General features: G+C 36.6%; 1 protein-coding gene across 2 annotated transcripts in view; it reads right to left on the bottom strand.

The window, feature by feature from the left end:
* Positions 1–18,935, bottom strand: part of LOC121422549 (transmembrane protein 104-like) — a 46,997-nt gene that overhangs the window by 26,063 nt on the left and 1,999 nt on the right. For both annotated transcript variants that reach the window (XM_041617693.1, XM_041617694.1), the window contains exon 2: positions 8,923–9,044. In XM_041617693.1, coding sequence (XP_041473627.1) covers positions 8,923–9,044 — 122 coding nt within the window. The remainder of the gene's footprint in view (positions 1–8,922; positions 9,045–18,935) is intronic.

The raw sequence follows: 18,935 nt of genomic DNA, 5'->3' as shown, positions 1-18,935 counted from the left end.
AAATTTTGGTCGAGACCAAAATTTGGATGCGGACAAATTTTGATTTCCCGAACACCAGGAAGGGTTTAGGACAGCGTGCGGACACTCCTAGGAATGTCCGGACAGGTTGCGGAAGGGTCGCGGATTGTAATTATTACATTCCGCGCCTTGTCCTGACGCTGTACTGGCCCTAGTGGAAAAGGGGTGTAAAGGACTATCAGTTTGATGTCATTCTTTCCATGTACAATTATTATCTATACAACTTGATGCCTCAATAATATTGCTAAACTACATGTAGATGTTCCAACATATAAATTAAAGAGAAATGCCAGTAGTTGCAGTAAACACTGATTTCATGAGAAAGTCTGTAAAACAAGCCTTTATTGTCAGTATATCATCGAGGATCTAGATCTGGTACAGTTACATAAACTGAACTTTATTAAATCTTGAAATCTACACTGAAAAATGTTCACACAGAAGATCACCAACACAGATAAGCGCATGTGGGACAGTGTATAATCATTGCTTTGAATGTCGGGCCCGACGCTTGATCCGAATCCTGTGCTTATTTGCTGATTTCTCAGCAATTACACAATTTCTTCCAGAATCCTTTGGCACATTGGTGGTCATTTCATTGGATTCTGTACGAACTCATTTTGATATCGTTAACCGAAGCTGGAATTTACCTTTAAGGCAGCCCTTCCGCTAATTCCAACTTCATTTCAATGAGTTTTTAATTCACAAATAACTGAAAGAAGATCAAGAAAATTGTTCCTTATAATGGAATTGCTTAGACTTTCATGTCTTTAAAGGTAGAAATATTGAAAAAAAATCAAAGTTAACACACAATCAAAACAAAATTTCTTATAAGGTCCATGGAAAATGAAGTTTACTTTGGCAGATTTTTATGGAGTTCTAACAAACATTATTATACGTAAAGAGATATGATTGAGTATTAATATACATTTTCATACCTGGGTCACATTACATTTAACATAAAGCCGTTCCCCCATGTAACTATACAGGTGTACATATATTTTTTTTATCAAAAGTTGTGGGACCAGGCTCGATTAGCACTTGTGCTATTTTCTTGTCCCATTTACCATGGTATTTATGTGTGTAACTGTTATGCAATTTGTTTCATAACCCGTAAACATGTGAATATTGTTGGTAAATAAATAAATCAAATCAAGTCTGGATTTTGGGGGGTGTTCAGATATTCTTTTTATAAATATATTGCAACAAAAACACCAAGGAGTTTACAAAAGATCTCTCCAATCCCTATGCAATATTTGAGCGAATCCCGAGAAATGCACAAAATATTGTTGAAGCAATATGAAAATTAAAGATGGTAGGAGGATTTCAAACTCAATTTAAATATTTATGACATTTTCATTTCCCTTCTTTAAAATGCAGCTTAACTTGGATTTAAAGATTGGCAATTACAAAAACGTATAACATATACATAACATGTAAAGTCCTCTAACTAGTGGTTTTGCAATCAGGTTAAATCTACATCCCGACCTTTCCCTACAATTGTATTATGCAGTCTGCAGGACTACCCTTCAATTTCATACTTAATCCTGGTTGCAGAGAATGTGATAGGACTAAAATCACAATTTAATGAACAAAAATCATATTCCCAAAACAAGTGAAATAAGAACTTATCTACCTTTGGTAAATCTAAGAATTCATTATTTTCACATAGCTTTGAGAGAAATTGATGAAATATTCTATCATAAAGGAACAGTCTGTTCAAGACATGCAGTTGTCACTGCTCCACAGAGTTTTGAAGCTGCTTAAAAGACAAGTCCACCCCAACAAAAAGTTGATTTAAATAAAAAAAAGAAAAATCCAACAAGCATAACACTGAAAATTTCATGAAAATCGGATGTAAAATAAAAAAGTTATGACATATTAAAATTTTGCTTATGGTAATTTCACAAAACAGTTATATGCACATCCTGGTGGGTATGCAAATGAGGAGACTGATGATGTCATCCACTCACTATTTCTTTTGTATTTTATTGTATTAAATAGGGAATATCGTATTTTTCTCCTCATTGTCAAGTGAAACAACGATTAATTCCTCCGTGAACATGTGGAATGAGCATTGTTTAATACAATATGAATATGATTCAGTCAAGTTGGTCCTTATAGTCAAATCTATAAAAAATGAAATATTGTAATGTATCTAATTCAAAAAAAAAAAAAGAAATAATGAGTGAGGGACATCATTGACTGTCCCATTTGAGTTGTGCATATCACTGTTTTGTGAAAAATAAGCAAAACTTTTAAATGTCACAACTTTCTTATTTTACATCCAAGTTTGATTAAATTTTCAGCATTATGCTTGTTTGATTTGTTTTTCTATTCATTCATGTCAACATTTTTCTGGGGTGGACTTGACCTTCAAGAGGCCATTCTCATGACGCTAAATTCTAAAACTATATGTGGTTTACTGTAAACCGATTCAGGAAACCAGTTTGAAAGATCGCTTTGCTAGTGTTCCCACTTGATCACACGAAAGTGGTTTTCAAAATCACTTCACGTAAAGCGATCTTGTTGCTATGGAAATGCTCTCACTGGGGTGACACATTTTGCACAAAAATTCGAAACCACAGCATAGGCATTTTTGGTCTGTCAGGTGGAGTAGCGCGGTCAAAATTTACATTCATTTCATAGGATAAACCAGGCTGATATTCGGAAATGGACACACAAAACGCAAGCACATACTGCCTTCAAGGATGCTTCTTACCCCCTCTAGTACACACAAAACTTGAGTTGAATTGGCAGAACAGGATCTTTTTACAGATCAAGAGTTTCCTATATGAAACACTTAATTGACATGGTTTTCTGAACCAGGAAAGCTGGGAAGTCCGCACTTGATGATTATAATGTATTAAAGGCCAAGTCCACCCCAGAAAAATGTTGATTTGAATAAATAGAGAAAAATCAAACTAGCAAAACGCCCGGGGGCCACTTCCATTGACGAGTGGATACCATGCGCGACCATGGGGTCTCGAAAAGCACCATAAACACGTATTTTCCATATTCTGAAAATGCACCCCTTAGGCCCCCATCTCACTAGGATGGCGATCATGGCGACCATGGCGATCCGTCTAAATCCCGCAAAGCGTAGCAGAATCGTCCTCGAATTCTATTTTTAGCCTGCGAGGCGATTGCACTACAACTTCACTGCGACGGACCTGCGCTGAAGGCGATGGTAATACGCTGGTAGTACGACGCTGCCACTCTCTTGCCACGATTTGAGGCAGATGTGATGCGCTGCTTCTGCGATCAAAGCGACCGTACAACGAGGCCCATACGCTAATTAGGACCTCGGTACGGTGGTGCTACGAATGGAACGATTGTGTTACGTTCATGATGGGCTCTTGAAACGATTTCAAGCAATCGGCATATTGATCGCGGCACATGAGACATTTTTCAGTCGATTGCCAACCTCCGACCAAGATGGATGTCCAGAATTTGGTTGGACTTATACATCTTAACATTATACAACTTCAATTAGAAGTTGAATACGAGGACCTGATACGAGGACAGTAGAAGGAGGAGGCCAAAAAGATACTGGGTCCGATCCTGGCTGTCACTTAAGTCATAATATTGAATATATATTAAAATTTCACTCAAAAGATATCGATGAGCCTAATAGTTAATATGAGGGATGCATCCAGAATTTCATAAAAGAGCATAAAAATGTTTTATATTTTGTTTATTTTTTCCACAAAAGTTTGTCACTCAAAATTGTTAGGTAAATTCCTTTCAAATTTGCTTTCAAGAAGTAGTCTACTGATGTGAGAGTACATAAGGGGGGGGCACAATGCCAGAATCCCCGTAAAGTGTGCTTTCCCAATCAATACATCAGTGATCGAATCATTAAAATTTTAATATTGTTTACTGTCACTGTAGTTAGAATTCATTCTATTTTTAAAACATATTCAATTTATATATTTTTGCGGAGGTAACCCATTTCGTCATCAAGACATGCGAGCGTCTTTTTTTCTCACTTTCAAGCTGGCACAGCAGTTAGATCTTCATCTTCCTACTATACCTCCTCCTCTTCCTCCTCCTCCTGTACCACCACCATAACCTCTTGTTCGCTTCCTCTTGGACCGCCGGCATAACAGATTGGGCAGCTTCCCTTTTTGGTCCTTTTTCTGGAAGTATATTTGAAAACGTCGTGGTGTCGCCTCGTAATCTGTTGAAAATGTGATAATCCGCTACCATCGGCACGTTGTTTCATAGCAGCGCAGACGGTCGCTGCTCAATCGCTGGCCAGTCATCAGCGGCGCAGCAAAAGCGCAACGCGAATGCCTGCAGCGGGCTGAGAACGTGTGCCACATGCCACCCAAAGGAAAAGCTTCGTGGTGGAAACGGTGTGAAAAGTGTCGAGCGCAAGGCAGTCGCCTCGTAAACGGAAGCAGCGTATCAGAATTGTCTTGGGAACGGGCCTGAAAAACACGGGCGATCGGTGCCGCTTTTAATGCGCTTCTACTACGCTTTGTGCGTTGGAGCTTCGTTACAGCTACGAATATGTCGTTTGTAATACGCTCTTGACTCGATTATGATGCGCTTTAGCACCTCCGCGATCTCGCTACGTAAGTTTTGAACATGTTCAAAATTTTGTGGCGACCATGAAGATGGTGGCGATCCTTGCCGCTTCAGAAAAGATCAAGGTACGACGGTGAAGATTGAAAAGATCAAGCCACGTTCAAGCTACGATATACCACGCTTTGTCGATTTTTGACGATCGCAGTGGAATCGCTATCTAGTGAGATGGGGGTATTAACAAGTATTGGCATGTAAAACCCTACCCTTAACAAGTATTGGAAACAAAACGATACACATGGCAAGTATACTCTGAAATGAACGCTTAAACAAGTACAGCAATATTTTATTGTTATGTCACAGGTCCGTCGGTCGTCGCTTTTACCTTTACACATCATTTGGTTTAGTACGGCCCCACCTTCCAATGCTCACACAAATCCCCAACTCTAAACACGTAGTGCTGGGGCAAAAAGGACATCCTTTATAAAACATTTTAATTTTGTTTTATCATCCCCAAAAATATGACCCTAAACACGTAGCTTTCCTAGCAAAATAGACACCCTTTTTTCATTATTTGTGTGTTTTTGATACCTTATCACGTTACGTACGTAACATGCCCTATCTTGAAAAAGACATCCTTTTTACATGTTTTTTGGTCGAGCATGGTATCCACTTGTCAATGTAAGTGGCCCCCGGGGCAAAACGGTTAAAATTTGATAAAAATCTCATGTAAAATAAGAAAGTTATGAATTGCCATTTTAAAGTTTCGCTTGTTTTTCAAAAAAAAGGTGATATATGCATAACTCAAATGAGACAGTCAATGATGCCCCTCACTCACTATTTTATTTGTTTCTTTTATTGTTTGGATTATACAATATTTCATTTTTCATAGATTTGAAAAGAAGGACCAATTTGACTGGATCATATAATATTGAACAATACTCATTCCCCATGTTTAGGGAGGAAATTAACAGTTAATTCACTTGACAATGAGGAGAAAAATAGAATATTCCCTATTTCATATAATAAATACAAAAAAAAAGAAATAGTGAGTGGATGACGTCAACAGTCTCATCATTTGCATACCCACCTGGATGTTCAACTGGTTTGTGAAATTAAGCAAAACTTTAAAATGTCATAACTTTCCTATTTTACATCTGATTTTGATAAAAATTTCAGTGTTATGCTTGTTGGATTTTCCTCTTTTTATTCAAATCAACTTTTTGATTGGGTGGACTTGTCTTTTAAGAAAATCATGAAAATACCACCAGAAGAAGTTATTACAAACACTACATGTTTTACACCCTAAAGAAGTTTGAAGGGTCTTTGCGAAAAAAAAAAAAAAAAAACATACTGTACCCCAATCTGATATTCAATATCATACCGGTACTGTGTACAATTGCCAAATTCTAATTTACATGAAGAATTTATCAGTGAAAATTTGAAATACTGTTGCAGTCATTATACTTTTTGAATATTTCAATGTCAGAATAATTGTCCAATGTTGAATTTACAGTATTGAATCTTTAAGAATTCCTTCAATAGGCATGAAATTCAACCTTGTAACACAGAATGATCATCACCCTATTCAGATTAACCTAAGCATAACCTCTCACAGTGTGAAAGCTGGTTTGACAAAAATTCAGACAGTCACATTTTTCTCCATAAATTTTAGAACAGTCTCATATTTTCCATCCAAATATACATGTACCTGCAACTTTAAGTACATCATCTATTTTCTTGATTACATTGAACTTAAGTGAAGTTTACTAGATGTTAAGAGCTTTAATTGAAACTTATATATCATGAAAGTATTGATGAAGGTTTGATTGAAATCCATCAAAGTATTAGAAAGCTATGAATTCACAAAATTTTAATTTGTGAGTTGTGATAACATATATTCCAGGCATATTGAAGGATTGCACTATAAAAAATGGACCCCTGTTGAAAAAATCTTTTGATTATACCATTGATATACAGATAATGTTATTTGTTACCCACTTTTCATGTACAACTGTGATGTATGTTTTTGCATCGTTTTTTTTGTGAGTGTATCCTATACCATTGTAAATGTGATTGATATTATGATTATTGTTGTACATACCGATTGTTTGATCAATAAAAAGTTTAAAAGAAAAAAAACCATATGTTCCATGCAAGCAGCTTCCCAAATCCCCAAAATTCCATTTTAATGATATATGATGTCTCAACAAATGAATAAATATTTTTTTACAGGGGTAATGTGTCTGATGATACATCAACAGTAGTGACTGCCAAAGTAAAATCACTACAATTAAAATTTTGGCGAAAATATCATTTATGGGGATTTATCACAAGATAAAGGATAGGTATACTTTTGACATATTTGATGTTTAATATCATAACGTACAATATGCAATGATTGTGCTTCCCAACACCTTGTTTGATGTACAACTAATAACTGCATGCATCAATACTACTGTGGTAAGCATACATGTAGCTTGCAAGCATCATCAATATAAAACCTTTGATTTGATCTGATTGTAGCACAAGTGGTCCTGCTATGAATGCTCAAAGTTCAAGGTCAAGTCAAACCCAAATAAAAGTTTATTTGGACAAATCTCAAACAAGCATAATGCTCAGAAATTCATCAAAATTGGATGTAAAATCCTTTATACGAAAACAACTTTCTTATTCTACCTCCCTTTTTGAAAATTGCAAACAACATGGCTTGTTTTACTTTTGCTCAAATTTATTTAAATTATCTTTATCGGTGGGAAAGACTAGCCTCTGAAGGAATTACATGTCAAAATAACACAGATGTCAATGTAACTTTTTAATTCCCTGAAAGCTAAATAAATTTGAAAACAACTTTCTTATTCTCCTTCCAACTGTTTTCTTTATTGTCAGCATTACCCTTGTTTGGTTTTTCTCCAATTTATTCAAAATAACTGGTGGCTGTCAATGACAAAATCCTTTGGGGTTTTTATACAGCAGCCCTTTTCCATTTTAATCATTTAATTTCATCATTTTGACAACCATATTCTATACCTGATTATGTAAGTTTTTTATTGTTGAGAAAGACTTGCCTCAAGAATAACATGTCAAAACAACATCTATGTCAATGTAATCTTTCGACTCCCTGCCTACCCCCCCACCCTTCATCTACCCTAATAAAAAAATCTGAAGAGAAAAGGAATGGTAAATATTTATGACAATCAAGATTATAAAGATAGTTCAGTGTTCACAAGATTTTTTTATATATAAATTCTTATCTTTTTTCCATACATGCCAAAGGAAAAAAATGGATGGCTTCGTTCTTTTAACCACATGTTGCAACCAATCATCAATTTGTCCATACTCCATATATGCTGACAGTGCAAATATGTGCTTTGATGATAGGGACAGGACAACAAAGTGACTGTGGATCCATTCTCCAACATTAGCACAAGCTCAGTCAGTATCAAACTAAATTGTATATTTAGATCTACATGTTTATTAAAGGGGAATTTTCACCCTGACAAAAAGTTTGTAAATATAGCACAAAAAATTATATTATTGCAAGTTTGAGGAAACTCCATCAAAGATTAAGAAATTATTAGAATTTAAATTTTTGTATGATTTTTATTTATGATGTCATATGAGCAGCTGTCCCTTATGACATGTACTTATGTAATATAAAGTGCAGATATTTGACATTTTTAATGGTTTGTGATGACTATTTTCTTTTCATTTCCTTCAGGAGCGAGTGTGAAATGATCTGTCTATTGATATACTGAAGGTACAAAAACTATTTTCAATTTTCTGAGAGAATTACATTTTATTGATTTTTTACCATATAGAAAGCTGCCCGTATATGATGCCAGAAATAAAAAAAAGTAGAATTCAAAAAACATATTCTTTGATAAATTTTCCTCAAACCTTCACCAATATTTTTTGATGACTTTTTATGCTATTTTGAAATAAACTTTTTTCCATGATGGACTTCCCCTTTACCTGAAATTCCCAAAATCAATCTTTCTGATTCAAGAAAGAATGGATTATTATTTTTTAAGCTGTTTCCAACCAAATCAAAATAATTTCAAGGTAGTATATACATGTAGGGACAAAAGATGGACATTTTATGGATGTGAAATTCAACAAAACTGTAATCTTTTAGCAGTTGGATGAATGATGAATGCCATTTATATGTCTCGACTCAGTCCTAATACATCGTGACAATTATTAGTTATCAGCAGGACTCAATTGTTTATTTGCCTTCCTTAAAATTAATGTCTTTAATTACAATGACTTTTAGACATCTCAAAATAATTCCTGTTGTAGCTACTTTAACTTAAGTTTTAGTGTTCAAGATTCACAAATTTTTCTTATAATAAAAAAGCTTGTTCCTCTTACCTGACAAGAGCTAATACAATGATGATGGCCACACTGAATATCCAACCAGCTTGACCAAAGGCCTTGGGCATGGTCAATGCTCCTGTGCCAACAATCAGGTTGAAAACAAATATCAAACCAACCTGTGTATAAAAGAATAACAAGTATTCACTTCATAATCTTGGATATATCTCATTAGAGTTACATGTATAACCAACAACATGAATAAAATTATTCTTAAATATAGTCCTCATTGAGAATCAATTAAGAGTTTGAAGGTGGTGCTGAATATGAAAAAAAAATAAAATCTTGAGGCAATATGGCGTATAAACTTAGCAGAACAATGGAGATCCATGGTGTGATCTGCTCATTATGTCCGTTGTGAAATGGCCCTGCTCATCAAATTGTTTAAGATAGATTTGTTCATTTTTTTTAATTGAGGGGAAAGATAGATGAGGAAAATATAGACTGGACTGAATCCGACTGATCGATGAAGGATGAGGAGGAGATGAGGGCATCAACTACTGGTGCCTTGAAGGCTTTGAGTTTGATACTGAGTGGGATATAACGTAATCACCGCAATACCAAGATTGACATGCACCTGCACCGGGCAGTATAAGAACAAATCTTTATATCAAAATAAGCCTGAGTCAAATTGATTTCAAAATCAGTGTTCGATTGATGTCATCGAGCGCCAGATTTTGCAAAATCGGTGCATTGAAAAAAAAATAGATCAAACGTCAGCCACCGGCCGTTTCATTCACACATTCATCAAAATAAACAGTAATGATTAACTCAACTACATACTTGATCAGGCCTTGAAATAGGATTTTGGGGGGGCAAGGCCATTTTTTAGAGGGGCACTTTTTCACTGAGACCAGGCAGCACCCCTGCAGAAATTTAAGCGTGCCGCTTGCTAGTAACTAGCATGCGACTAGCAGGGCGCTCGCTTAATAAGCGAGTGCATGCTAGCGAACAGTCCCTGCTCGCTAAAAGATCGCTTAACTATTACTCTGCACGCATATCACACGCTTATTAAGCTAGCCGCATGCTAGTTACTAGCATGCCGCAAGCTTGCGCAAGCTAGTCGCACGCTTCCCGCAAGCTTGGAAATTTCTGTAGGGGCAGAGGGCACCAAGGCCATACAGAGGGGCACCAAGGCCACTTTTTAAGGGGCATGTAATAAATTATTTGTAGGTGTTACAGTTTCGCGGCGTGGGGGGTGGGCTTTCCATAGTCGATGTTACATCGGATTCATTACCAAACCACATTATTTACTTAAGAAAAAATGAACTTTAATAGTCTGACAACACTCACTGTATAAGGTTTTAAAAGAAAGTTTCATTATTCTTCAGAATCACTTCAGGACAGGATAACACATCATTGCATTGCTTTGAGTCTTGAATTTGACATCCAACATGTAACATGTACATATTAACAAATCAAGTAAAAGTACCTCTGGTAGAAGTAAATTAATTTCATCTAATTCTTTATCCAAATTACCTCATGGCATGCCAAGTAGGCCTGGGACGAATACCCTTTTTGCCATTCGATTGTTCGCCAGAGGAAACAATCGATTAGTTCGATTAATCGAGATTCCTGGAATATCAGAAATCACGCACTCAAAAATTGACCTACTTCCATGACCTACCGGTAGCTGCGCTTACTGATATGATGGGAGTGGAACTTGGAATAAATGCATTGTATACAAGGAACATGTACTTGTACTGTGTTTGTCATTTATCCCGCCCTCTATACACACAATGAACGAATAGCAAAGGAGTTGTACTGTGTTTGTCATTTTATCCCGCCCTCTCTGCACACAATGAACGAATAGCAAAGGAGTTTGAGAACTGTGCGTGACCGCTATGGTGCATGGATGTTAGGCCTGGGACGATTGTCATTTTTACCATTCAATTATTTCCTGAAAAAATAATCGAATGATTCGATTGTTCGTCGGGAATCAGGTCTTTTAAGTCACAATAGTTGACCTACTTTATGGTGACCCCCCACCCCATGAAGAAATCTCCATCAAAGTCACATGTTTAGAATAAATGAAAGTAGGACCTTTTTCCCCTTCTCCATGATATTTATATCAAAAGAAACTACATGAAATGAGATTAAAACTTTCAGTTTATTGTTCCAATGAAAATCCTTCCTAAATCCATGCTGGTACTCTGGTATTATGCATGCATCCCTCCAAGTGCCACACCCCTGCATATGAATGAATCAGCCCAGATCAGCCAGTCCAAAGTCCAAAGCCCAAAGATGTAAACAACTCATTCATGAACTATTCTTTGAGACTGACCCCAGGTGGAGCATTTCTTGAACAATTACATCCCTTGCCCACACCATGTCCCCGCCCCCACTTGTGGCACTGCCCACGATTCTACACATGTATTTCAAAAAAATATTTTGCAAAATATTTAATTTGAAATACCTTTTAAAATTACGATTTTTTATCATTTGAACCTACATGTATAACTGGGTCTATTTTTGGAGACTAGTCGAGAAAGTACCGGTGAAGACGGGCGCATGTTGGAATGTAGTTTTCATTGTGTGAGGGGGATAGAAAAAAGGTTGCATTATTGTTTTGAAACATGAAAGGAATTCTCCGGCTCCCACCCTTATCTTTCTCTCTCCCTCACACACACAAAGATGGGGGAGGGGTCAATTTATTTCTGAAGTCATGACCTCTCCTGATAAGGGAACCACGTGCCTTCTTCTTTGTTTCCCCCAAAAGTTTCATTGGCTATCCGAAGGACCAATCAGCTCAAGCGAGCTTGGTTGTGTGTTTTCTTATTGTTTTGTGCACGCAGACAATGAACTCATTTTGTGTATCGAGGGCAAGGTTGGGTGGGATTAAAAAAATTTCGGAGCGCTTTCATGTTGGTGTGTAACTGTGAATGTGACACAATCATTGATAATTTTTGAAAAATTATCTCGGTAACATAATTTTTAAACCTGTATGAAGTGTCATCATTGTTTTCTTGTCATTTTGTTATTATTACTTGGGTATTCGAGTTCTCCCAATGTCATAATCGGGATCTGCCGAACATTCGATTAGTGTAAATTTTGCTAATCGATTGGTGATTGGCGGCATGCCAATCGAACCATTCGATCAATCGATGTTTACTCCCAGGCCTAATGCCAAGTAATTATGAAATTATGTGAAGTTTGCATGCATAGAATCCTAAGAGAGAATGCAAGACAGATGGAGGGCAGAAGGCAAAGTATTTAATTTTTTCCATCTCATTAAATCGTGCTCCTTTTTGGCATTGCAAAACTAGTTGGAAACTAGAATTTTAATTCGTCAGGAGGACGAATTAGGTGATCTGTCTCTGATTTTCATGATCATGAATACAATCACCATGTTTATTGAGATCAATACGATGCTCATATTGAAAACTAAACTTTTATTACGAAAAGAACATGTTGATTACTCTTGAAAAGAGGGAAATGAGAATATGTGAAATACATGTAGGTGATACACATTGTACATATTATAGGCCTATTCAAAACGATTTTAACCTCATTTATTGTGCGATATTTGAACTAATATACCTTGTAATGGTGATTAAGGAACATTTGCAAAAAGTTGAAAAGAAAAAAAAAGAAAAAAATTTATGTCCACTTTTGGGTTCGAACCCTCGACCTTAAGGATGCAAGTCTGGTGCCTTACCAATTGAGCTGCACTGTATCCCATAGACTTTCTACACAAGCAAATTAAGAGGATCTCAAATCCAATTTTGCAAGTGAAATACGGGCATGATCCCGGCATCTGATCAGAAAACGAAGACCACACTCACGATAGCTTACAATCTCAACTACAACATACTTCAAGCTCAGAGAAAACCAACAAATACAAATGGAGATATGGCTCGCGAAATAGAGAAATGTAGAATCCGGTTTTGAGAAAAATTCATTTCTCATAGAGATTGCACACAAAATGAGCGAAAATGACATGCCTATTTAACTTGTCATTTTTCAAGATGATCCATTCCTTTAAAAGTAAATAAAGGCATCACATTAGAAAGAGTATGTCCTCAGCTACAACATATTGAAAACTAAACGAAAATTGACCAATATTTACAGAGTTAAAGTCAAATTTGCATAATAATAATGACGTCATAAGTAGCAAAATGGGAATTTTGAGTTCCGACGCCATTTTGATGACGTCATGATATAATTTCGGATCAAATGCGACATGAAATCACATCTCCCATCCATACTCTATTCGAATATGAAAAAAAATGGGGGTCACCGTACTCCTTTAAAAGCTATAATGAATTTTGTTTAGGCATGTTTTTGCACATTTATTGTCTATGGTTAGTGCGCGCGCACGCGCGCGTGCTGTAAACTTTGATGGAGGCTAATTCCTTTATTACTTGTCGTGGAAAGTTGATCAAGGTATCAAATTGTGTAGAATTATATTATCTGTGCATTGATATAAAAAAGGGCGATCCTATGTTTTATAGTGCCGTTACGCGCGATAACGCGCGCGTAACCGTGCGCGCGCGCAAATTTTTGAAGTGCTTAAAATGACCTGATTCGTACTCTATTTGAGTCAACAAGTGATTTTGAGCATTTTTTTATTTTGGCGCGCGCGTACGCGCACGTCGTGACCTTTACATGACCTTTGAACTGACATGGACAGTTGACCCTTGACCTGAAGTTAATGTGATGTAAATATGGTTAATTTTCGATAATTGATAATGAAGATATGATTGATAATGTGATTTTACAAAATGGCGTCTACATGACGTCATGATGACCTTTTGACCTTGAACTTGCTTTATACACATCACATGATAGGTCCCCATATCTGATGATATTTTAAAGATAATTGATGATGTAGATTTCGAGATTTTGTGCTCACAAGAAGAGGTCGGAAAATAAAAATAGTAAATAAATAAAAAAGAAAATTCGTACGAACTTAATAGTTGATCTGTCGATTGACAGATCACCTAATTAACAGGAATTTATTGACATCGATTTGAGTTAGGGAGTTCGGTGAGTTGCCACTTTCAGAATTTGTATCTGTCAGTGCACCCATGTATAAAACAAGTATGAAGCCATTAAAGGAGGAAAAACCCTATAGAAACCTATACCATGAGAAACTGTAAATTTAATGGATAAAATGATGTATAATTCCAGGGCATGCCTTGCCGTGCATAGCAGCGCATTGCACTTTAAAAGAAGTATTACACAGTCCCATTCATTTCATTTTGTGTAATGGAAGTTATGAAAATCTACTTTTGCTGTAAAAAAATCTGCACATTCTCCCCTTTAAACATAAATATCTCTGTCGATATTTGACATCATGAGTTGATTTGTAAACCATTCTTTTTCTTGTTTCACAAGTTTTCCAATAGTACCAAATTTGATGGGATTCCTTCAAGATTTCAAAAAGCCACTGTTTCCCCCACTCAAACAAGCCTTTATTTTTTTTGGACAGAACAAAATCTGCATATTTTCCCCTGTAAATTGGAATATCTCCGTCAATATATGGGACAATGAGTTGATTGAAGCACCATCATTTTTCTTATTTCACAAGCTTTCCAATGATACCAAATTTGTCGGGATTCCTTCAAAGATTTAAAGAAAAGTCACAGAACTCCCTATTTCAGTTAACCAGTCTGAAATAATTTTAAAAATTAAATAAAATTAAATAGGGCCTATGAGCACTCATTCAATGAACAAGGTTATGATATAACCTTGTTCTCAGTTATATCTCCATGTGTGGCAAAATAAGGGTGGTAATGTTTGGCTAATTTTCTCTTTTTCTTTGGGGCAAATGCTTGATTTTTTTACACTGACAATTTTCATTACACCTATTATTCTTACAACTTAGCTCTTATTTAAATTTGATTCTTTAAATTATTTTTTTCTTAATTAAAAATAGAGATCAAAAAATGAAAATTTTCTTGCCATATTACTTTTCACCAGTAGAGGGCGTACACAAAAATATGCCCAAAATTCAAGTTTTTGAGTGCTCTGGTGAATACAAAATTATTCCCAAGTTACTAATGAAAAATAAATTGCAACTGTATGGAAATTAGTAGTTTTGGTCACAAAAGTGATATTTAAATGATTTTTTAAAGTGTGTGCTCTGTACAACATTGGCATGCCATAGTCCTACCTATAGATTCCCCACAGGCAGGGTGGTAGCAGCCGGGGGGGGGGGGGGGCACTCAGTATATAATGCATAGTGGGTATGTGCCGCGGAGGGGACCCCCATTTTCACACTCAAATTTCCGTTCCAAGGCATAGCATTTTTGCCTTGTTGAGAAAAAGAACAAAGAAAGCAGCTCCAAGGCATAGCATTTTCTTCTTATCGGGAAAAAAGAAGAGAGAAATCTGCTCCAAAGCTTCGCATATTTTTCGTTACGCCGCTCCGATCGCATTGAATGAGCTGCAATTTTGGTGAAAAGCGGCCGCAGAGCTCCCCCGGCGGAGGCCGCGCTAGCTGCATCATGCACGCATGACCGTTCCATAGGAATGCATACGGGTCATTTCATCTGGATTCACCCAGTGGTTGCACCCGACCGTCTCAGAATTCGTTGTAATTTGGTATACATAAAATTCAACATGGCCCAAGCACAAAACAAAAAAATTAGTCCAATCGGTCCGTCGGTTCTCGCGCTACGGCCCGCCCTTTTCTCCTTGTTTTGACAAAAATGGGCGTGACCTTCAACTTTCAATGGCCACTGCGTCGTTACGTGTTGACCAATTTTCATGAAACTTGTACCATTTGATAGGAAATTCAGAGAGGAATCCAAAACATGCATCGAATAATGTATTGGAGCAATTTATAAGGTCATGACCTTTGACCTTAACTTTGACCCCCGGACAAATAATTTTTTAACTTGATTTTCGTGTATGTTAATTATTGGTATGATATTGACAAAATATGTTAAAATCAATGATGATATTTTATTTCTTCACCTTTAAAAACTCTTCCAAAGATACCATGAAATTTCACTCTAGTCCCACACACTGATATTCATGTTAGTAAAGTGTTTACCAGTTACATGATTTCTTCCAATCTTAAGTTACAGTATGCAAGCACATGAAAAGAAATTAAGCTTAATCAGTTCACAAACAAAAGATTAAACCTTTATGCTCATGAATAGCTATCTGTTTAGGCATTTTGATGATAATCAATATATATTTATTTTGATGTTCGGCAATATATATCATATATATTCATGGTAGTAAAGTCTTCACTTTTATCATCAAAATATATACATGCATATATATGTATATGATATATATTGCTGAATCATAATATGCCTAAACAGCTACCTATTCATGAGCATAAAGGTTTAATCTTTTATTTATTTGCGCCTCTACTGTCCAAGGCCCCCGTTTTTTGTCTCGCCCGCGGCACACCCCCACCACTTTTTTGGTCGAGTGCCCCCCCCCCCCGGGTAGCAGTGAACAAGTGTTGCAGTGAACAACTAGATGAGTATGAATATGTTCAGCAACACAATTAACAAGTTAGACCGTTAGACCCACTCTAGGCGACACCGCAATACTTACCCGTGTTAAGAAACTGAGACTCCACTCACGCGCATTTGGGCAGCCCTAGCTTAGAACTAAGCTTTCTTTCCGTAAAAAATCTTTATTCTTATGATTCAATAAATGTTAATGAATATATAATTACTCTTAAATCGGTACTCACCGGTTCTTTTCTTGAATTTTCTGCCAAATTCCCACGCTTCTGGCTTCAATTCTGCGATGGATTCTGTTGCCATAGACAGCTACACATGCAACTCTATTTATAAATGGAGCGCCCCTTACGAGAGTTGTTAATGCCGCGGAAAAATTGTTAGGCATTTTGGCCTGTGGTCAAGGCGTTCTTTTGTTCTATTTTTTTTATAGGTATGAGATCGAAATCACAGCGACTATTCACACTGTTCCATAATGATTCCGAAAGGAGGTGCAGCACCCCCCACCCACATGGGCGCAAATCCCAGGGGGACACTTCCCCCTAACCCAAAATAGTAGGGGCACATTATCAAATGTCCCCCTACTATTTTTGTTCTTTTATATATGATGGAAAGAAATAGGCCTACATCATTTAAATCGAAGTAAAACATGTATTTTGGACGAGACGACCTTCTTTTGGGGGTGATAAACCTTCCTTTTTGTTAGTTTGTTTTTGTTTTTTTTTTTGCCTGTTTTCCAGCCCCTGGTCCCCTACCTTAGATTTCCACCCTTGCCTCCCACTACTCTTGATATTGTTTGCGAATCTGTTTTGTAAATTAAAGGGGAATTTCACCCTGATAAAAAGATGATGAAAATATGAGAAAAATCATTTCAAAATATCGATGAAGGTGTTATTTGACAAAAAATGGAGTTGATAGAATTTAGAATGCTTGATTTATTGTGACGTCTATAACGAGCAGTTGCTCTATCCTAAATATAAAATGCCCAAATTTCCCATTTTTAATGGTCCGTAACGACCCACTTTTTTCTTTTTGATAACAAGTATGAATTGATATAGGCCTACTAAAATGTACCATAAAAATCATTATCATGTATTTCTTGACATTTCATTTACTTTTTTACCATAATAATAGCTGCTTGCAAAGGCCTACGCCGTCACAAAAAAACCCGGGGGGCCGGGGGGGCACTTACATTGACGAGTGGATACCATGCGCGACCAAAAAAAACGTAAAAAGGATGTCCTTTTCACGATAGGGCACGTTACCTACGTAACGTGATAAGGGTGTCAAAAACACAAAAATAACGAAAAAAGGGTATCTATTAATTCGCTATAGGAAAACCGTCGTGTTTAGGGTCTAATTTGCGGGGATGATAAAACAAAATCAAAATGTTTTATAAAGGATGTCCTTTTTGCTCCAACACTTCGTGTTTAGAGTCCGATTTGCGCGAGGTGTAGAAGGTGGGGTCGTACTAAACCAAATAAGGTAAAGCCGACGACCGAAGGACCCGTAACAATAAAACATTCCTGTACTTGTTTAGGGTTCATTTCAGGGAATATTTGCCAAGAGTATCGTTTTGTTTCCAATACTTGTTAAGGGTAGGGTTTCACACGCCAATACTTGTTAAGGGGTGCATTTTCAGAATATGGAAATTACGTGTTTAGGGTGCTTTTCGAGACCCCATGGTCGCGCATGGTATCCACTCGTGAATGGAAGTGGCCCCCCCCCGGGCAAAAAAAAAATCTTACCTTTGAAAAAGATTGGTGGGGGATGGATTTTCCTCGAACGCATACCAATTTTTTTTCTGCTATTTTCATAATAAACTTTAAATGAATTCAACTTTGCACTACTTAATTTTTTCAAAGACAAAATAACAAAATTACATCTCGTCATCATCATCATCACCACTATCATTAGCATCACCATCATCATCACCACAACCGTCACCACAACCATCATCATCACCAAGATAATTTTCATCATCGTCATTGCCATCATCATCTTTTTTTTTCTTTATTTTTTCCCCATCCCTTCTTCTTTTTTTCTTCCAATATTCCTCCTTTTTTAGAGCGGCACACCGTCATGCTCCCTCACTGATTATCCGCCTCTATATGCTTGGTGTTGTATAAATTGGCGGATACCTGAATGAAATACTGAAGAGAAAATAAAAGGGAAAAAGTAAGAAGAAAAAGAAGATGAGGAGAAGAAAAAAAGAAAGCCAAACAAATGAAACAAAACAATGTCAAAATTTCGTAATAAAGTCTTCTACATGTACGTCAGTTTAATAATGATGTTTTCATTGAAATGAGAACAAAAAAAGAATTGAAACCATAGGCGGCGGAAGCGGGGACGTTCCCCCCTAAATTTGTTGTTGACCTTTTTTTTTTGCTTGTCAATTTATTTTCCTACGTCCCCCCTAAAATGTTTGGGTTGAGAGCCTTTTTTTGCTTGTCAAATTTTTTTAGGTTGTCCCCTCCTAAAATTTGGGGCTTCCGCCGCCAATGATTGAAACAGGACTACATTATAATATAGTGTAAAGAAATAGAGGGAAGCTCCGAGACAATAAAAAGGTTGAAAAAG

Source organism: Lytechinus variegatus, chromosome 10 (assembly GCF_018143015.1).
Source record: "Lytechinus variegatus isolate NC3 chromosome 10, Lvar_3.0, whole genome shotgun sequence".
Lineage (NCBI taxonomy): Eukaryota > Metazoa > Echinodermata > Echinoidea > Temnopleuroida > Toxopneustidae > Lytechinus > Lytechinus variegatus.
The sequence above is the reverse complement of the archived record's forward strand: the minus strand, read 5'-3'. Positions and strand labels throughout refer to the sequence as shown.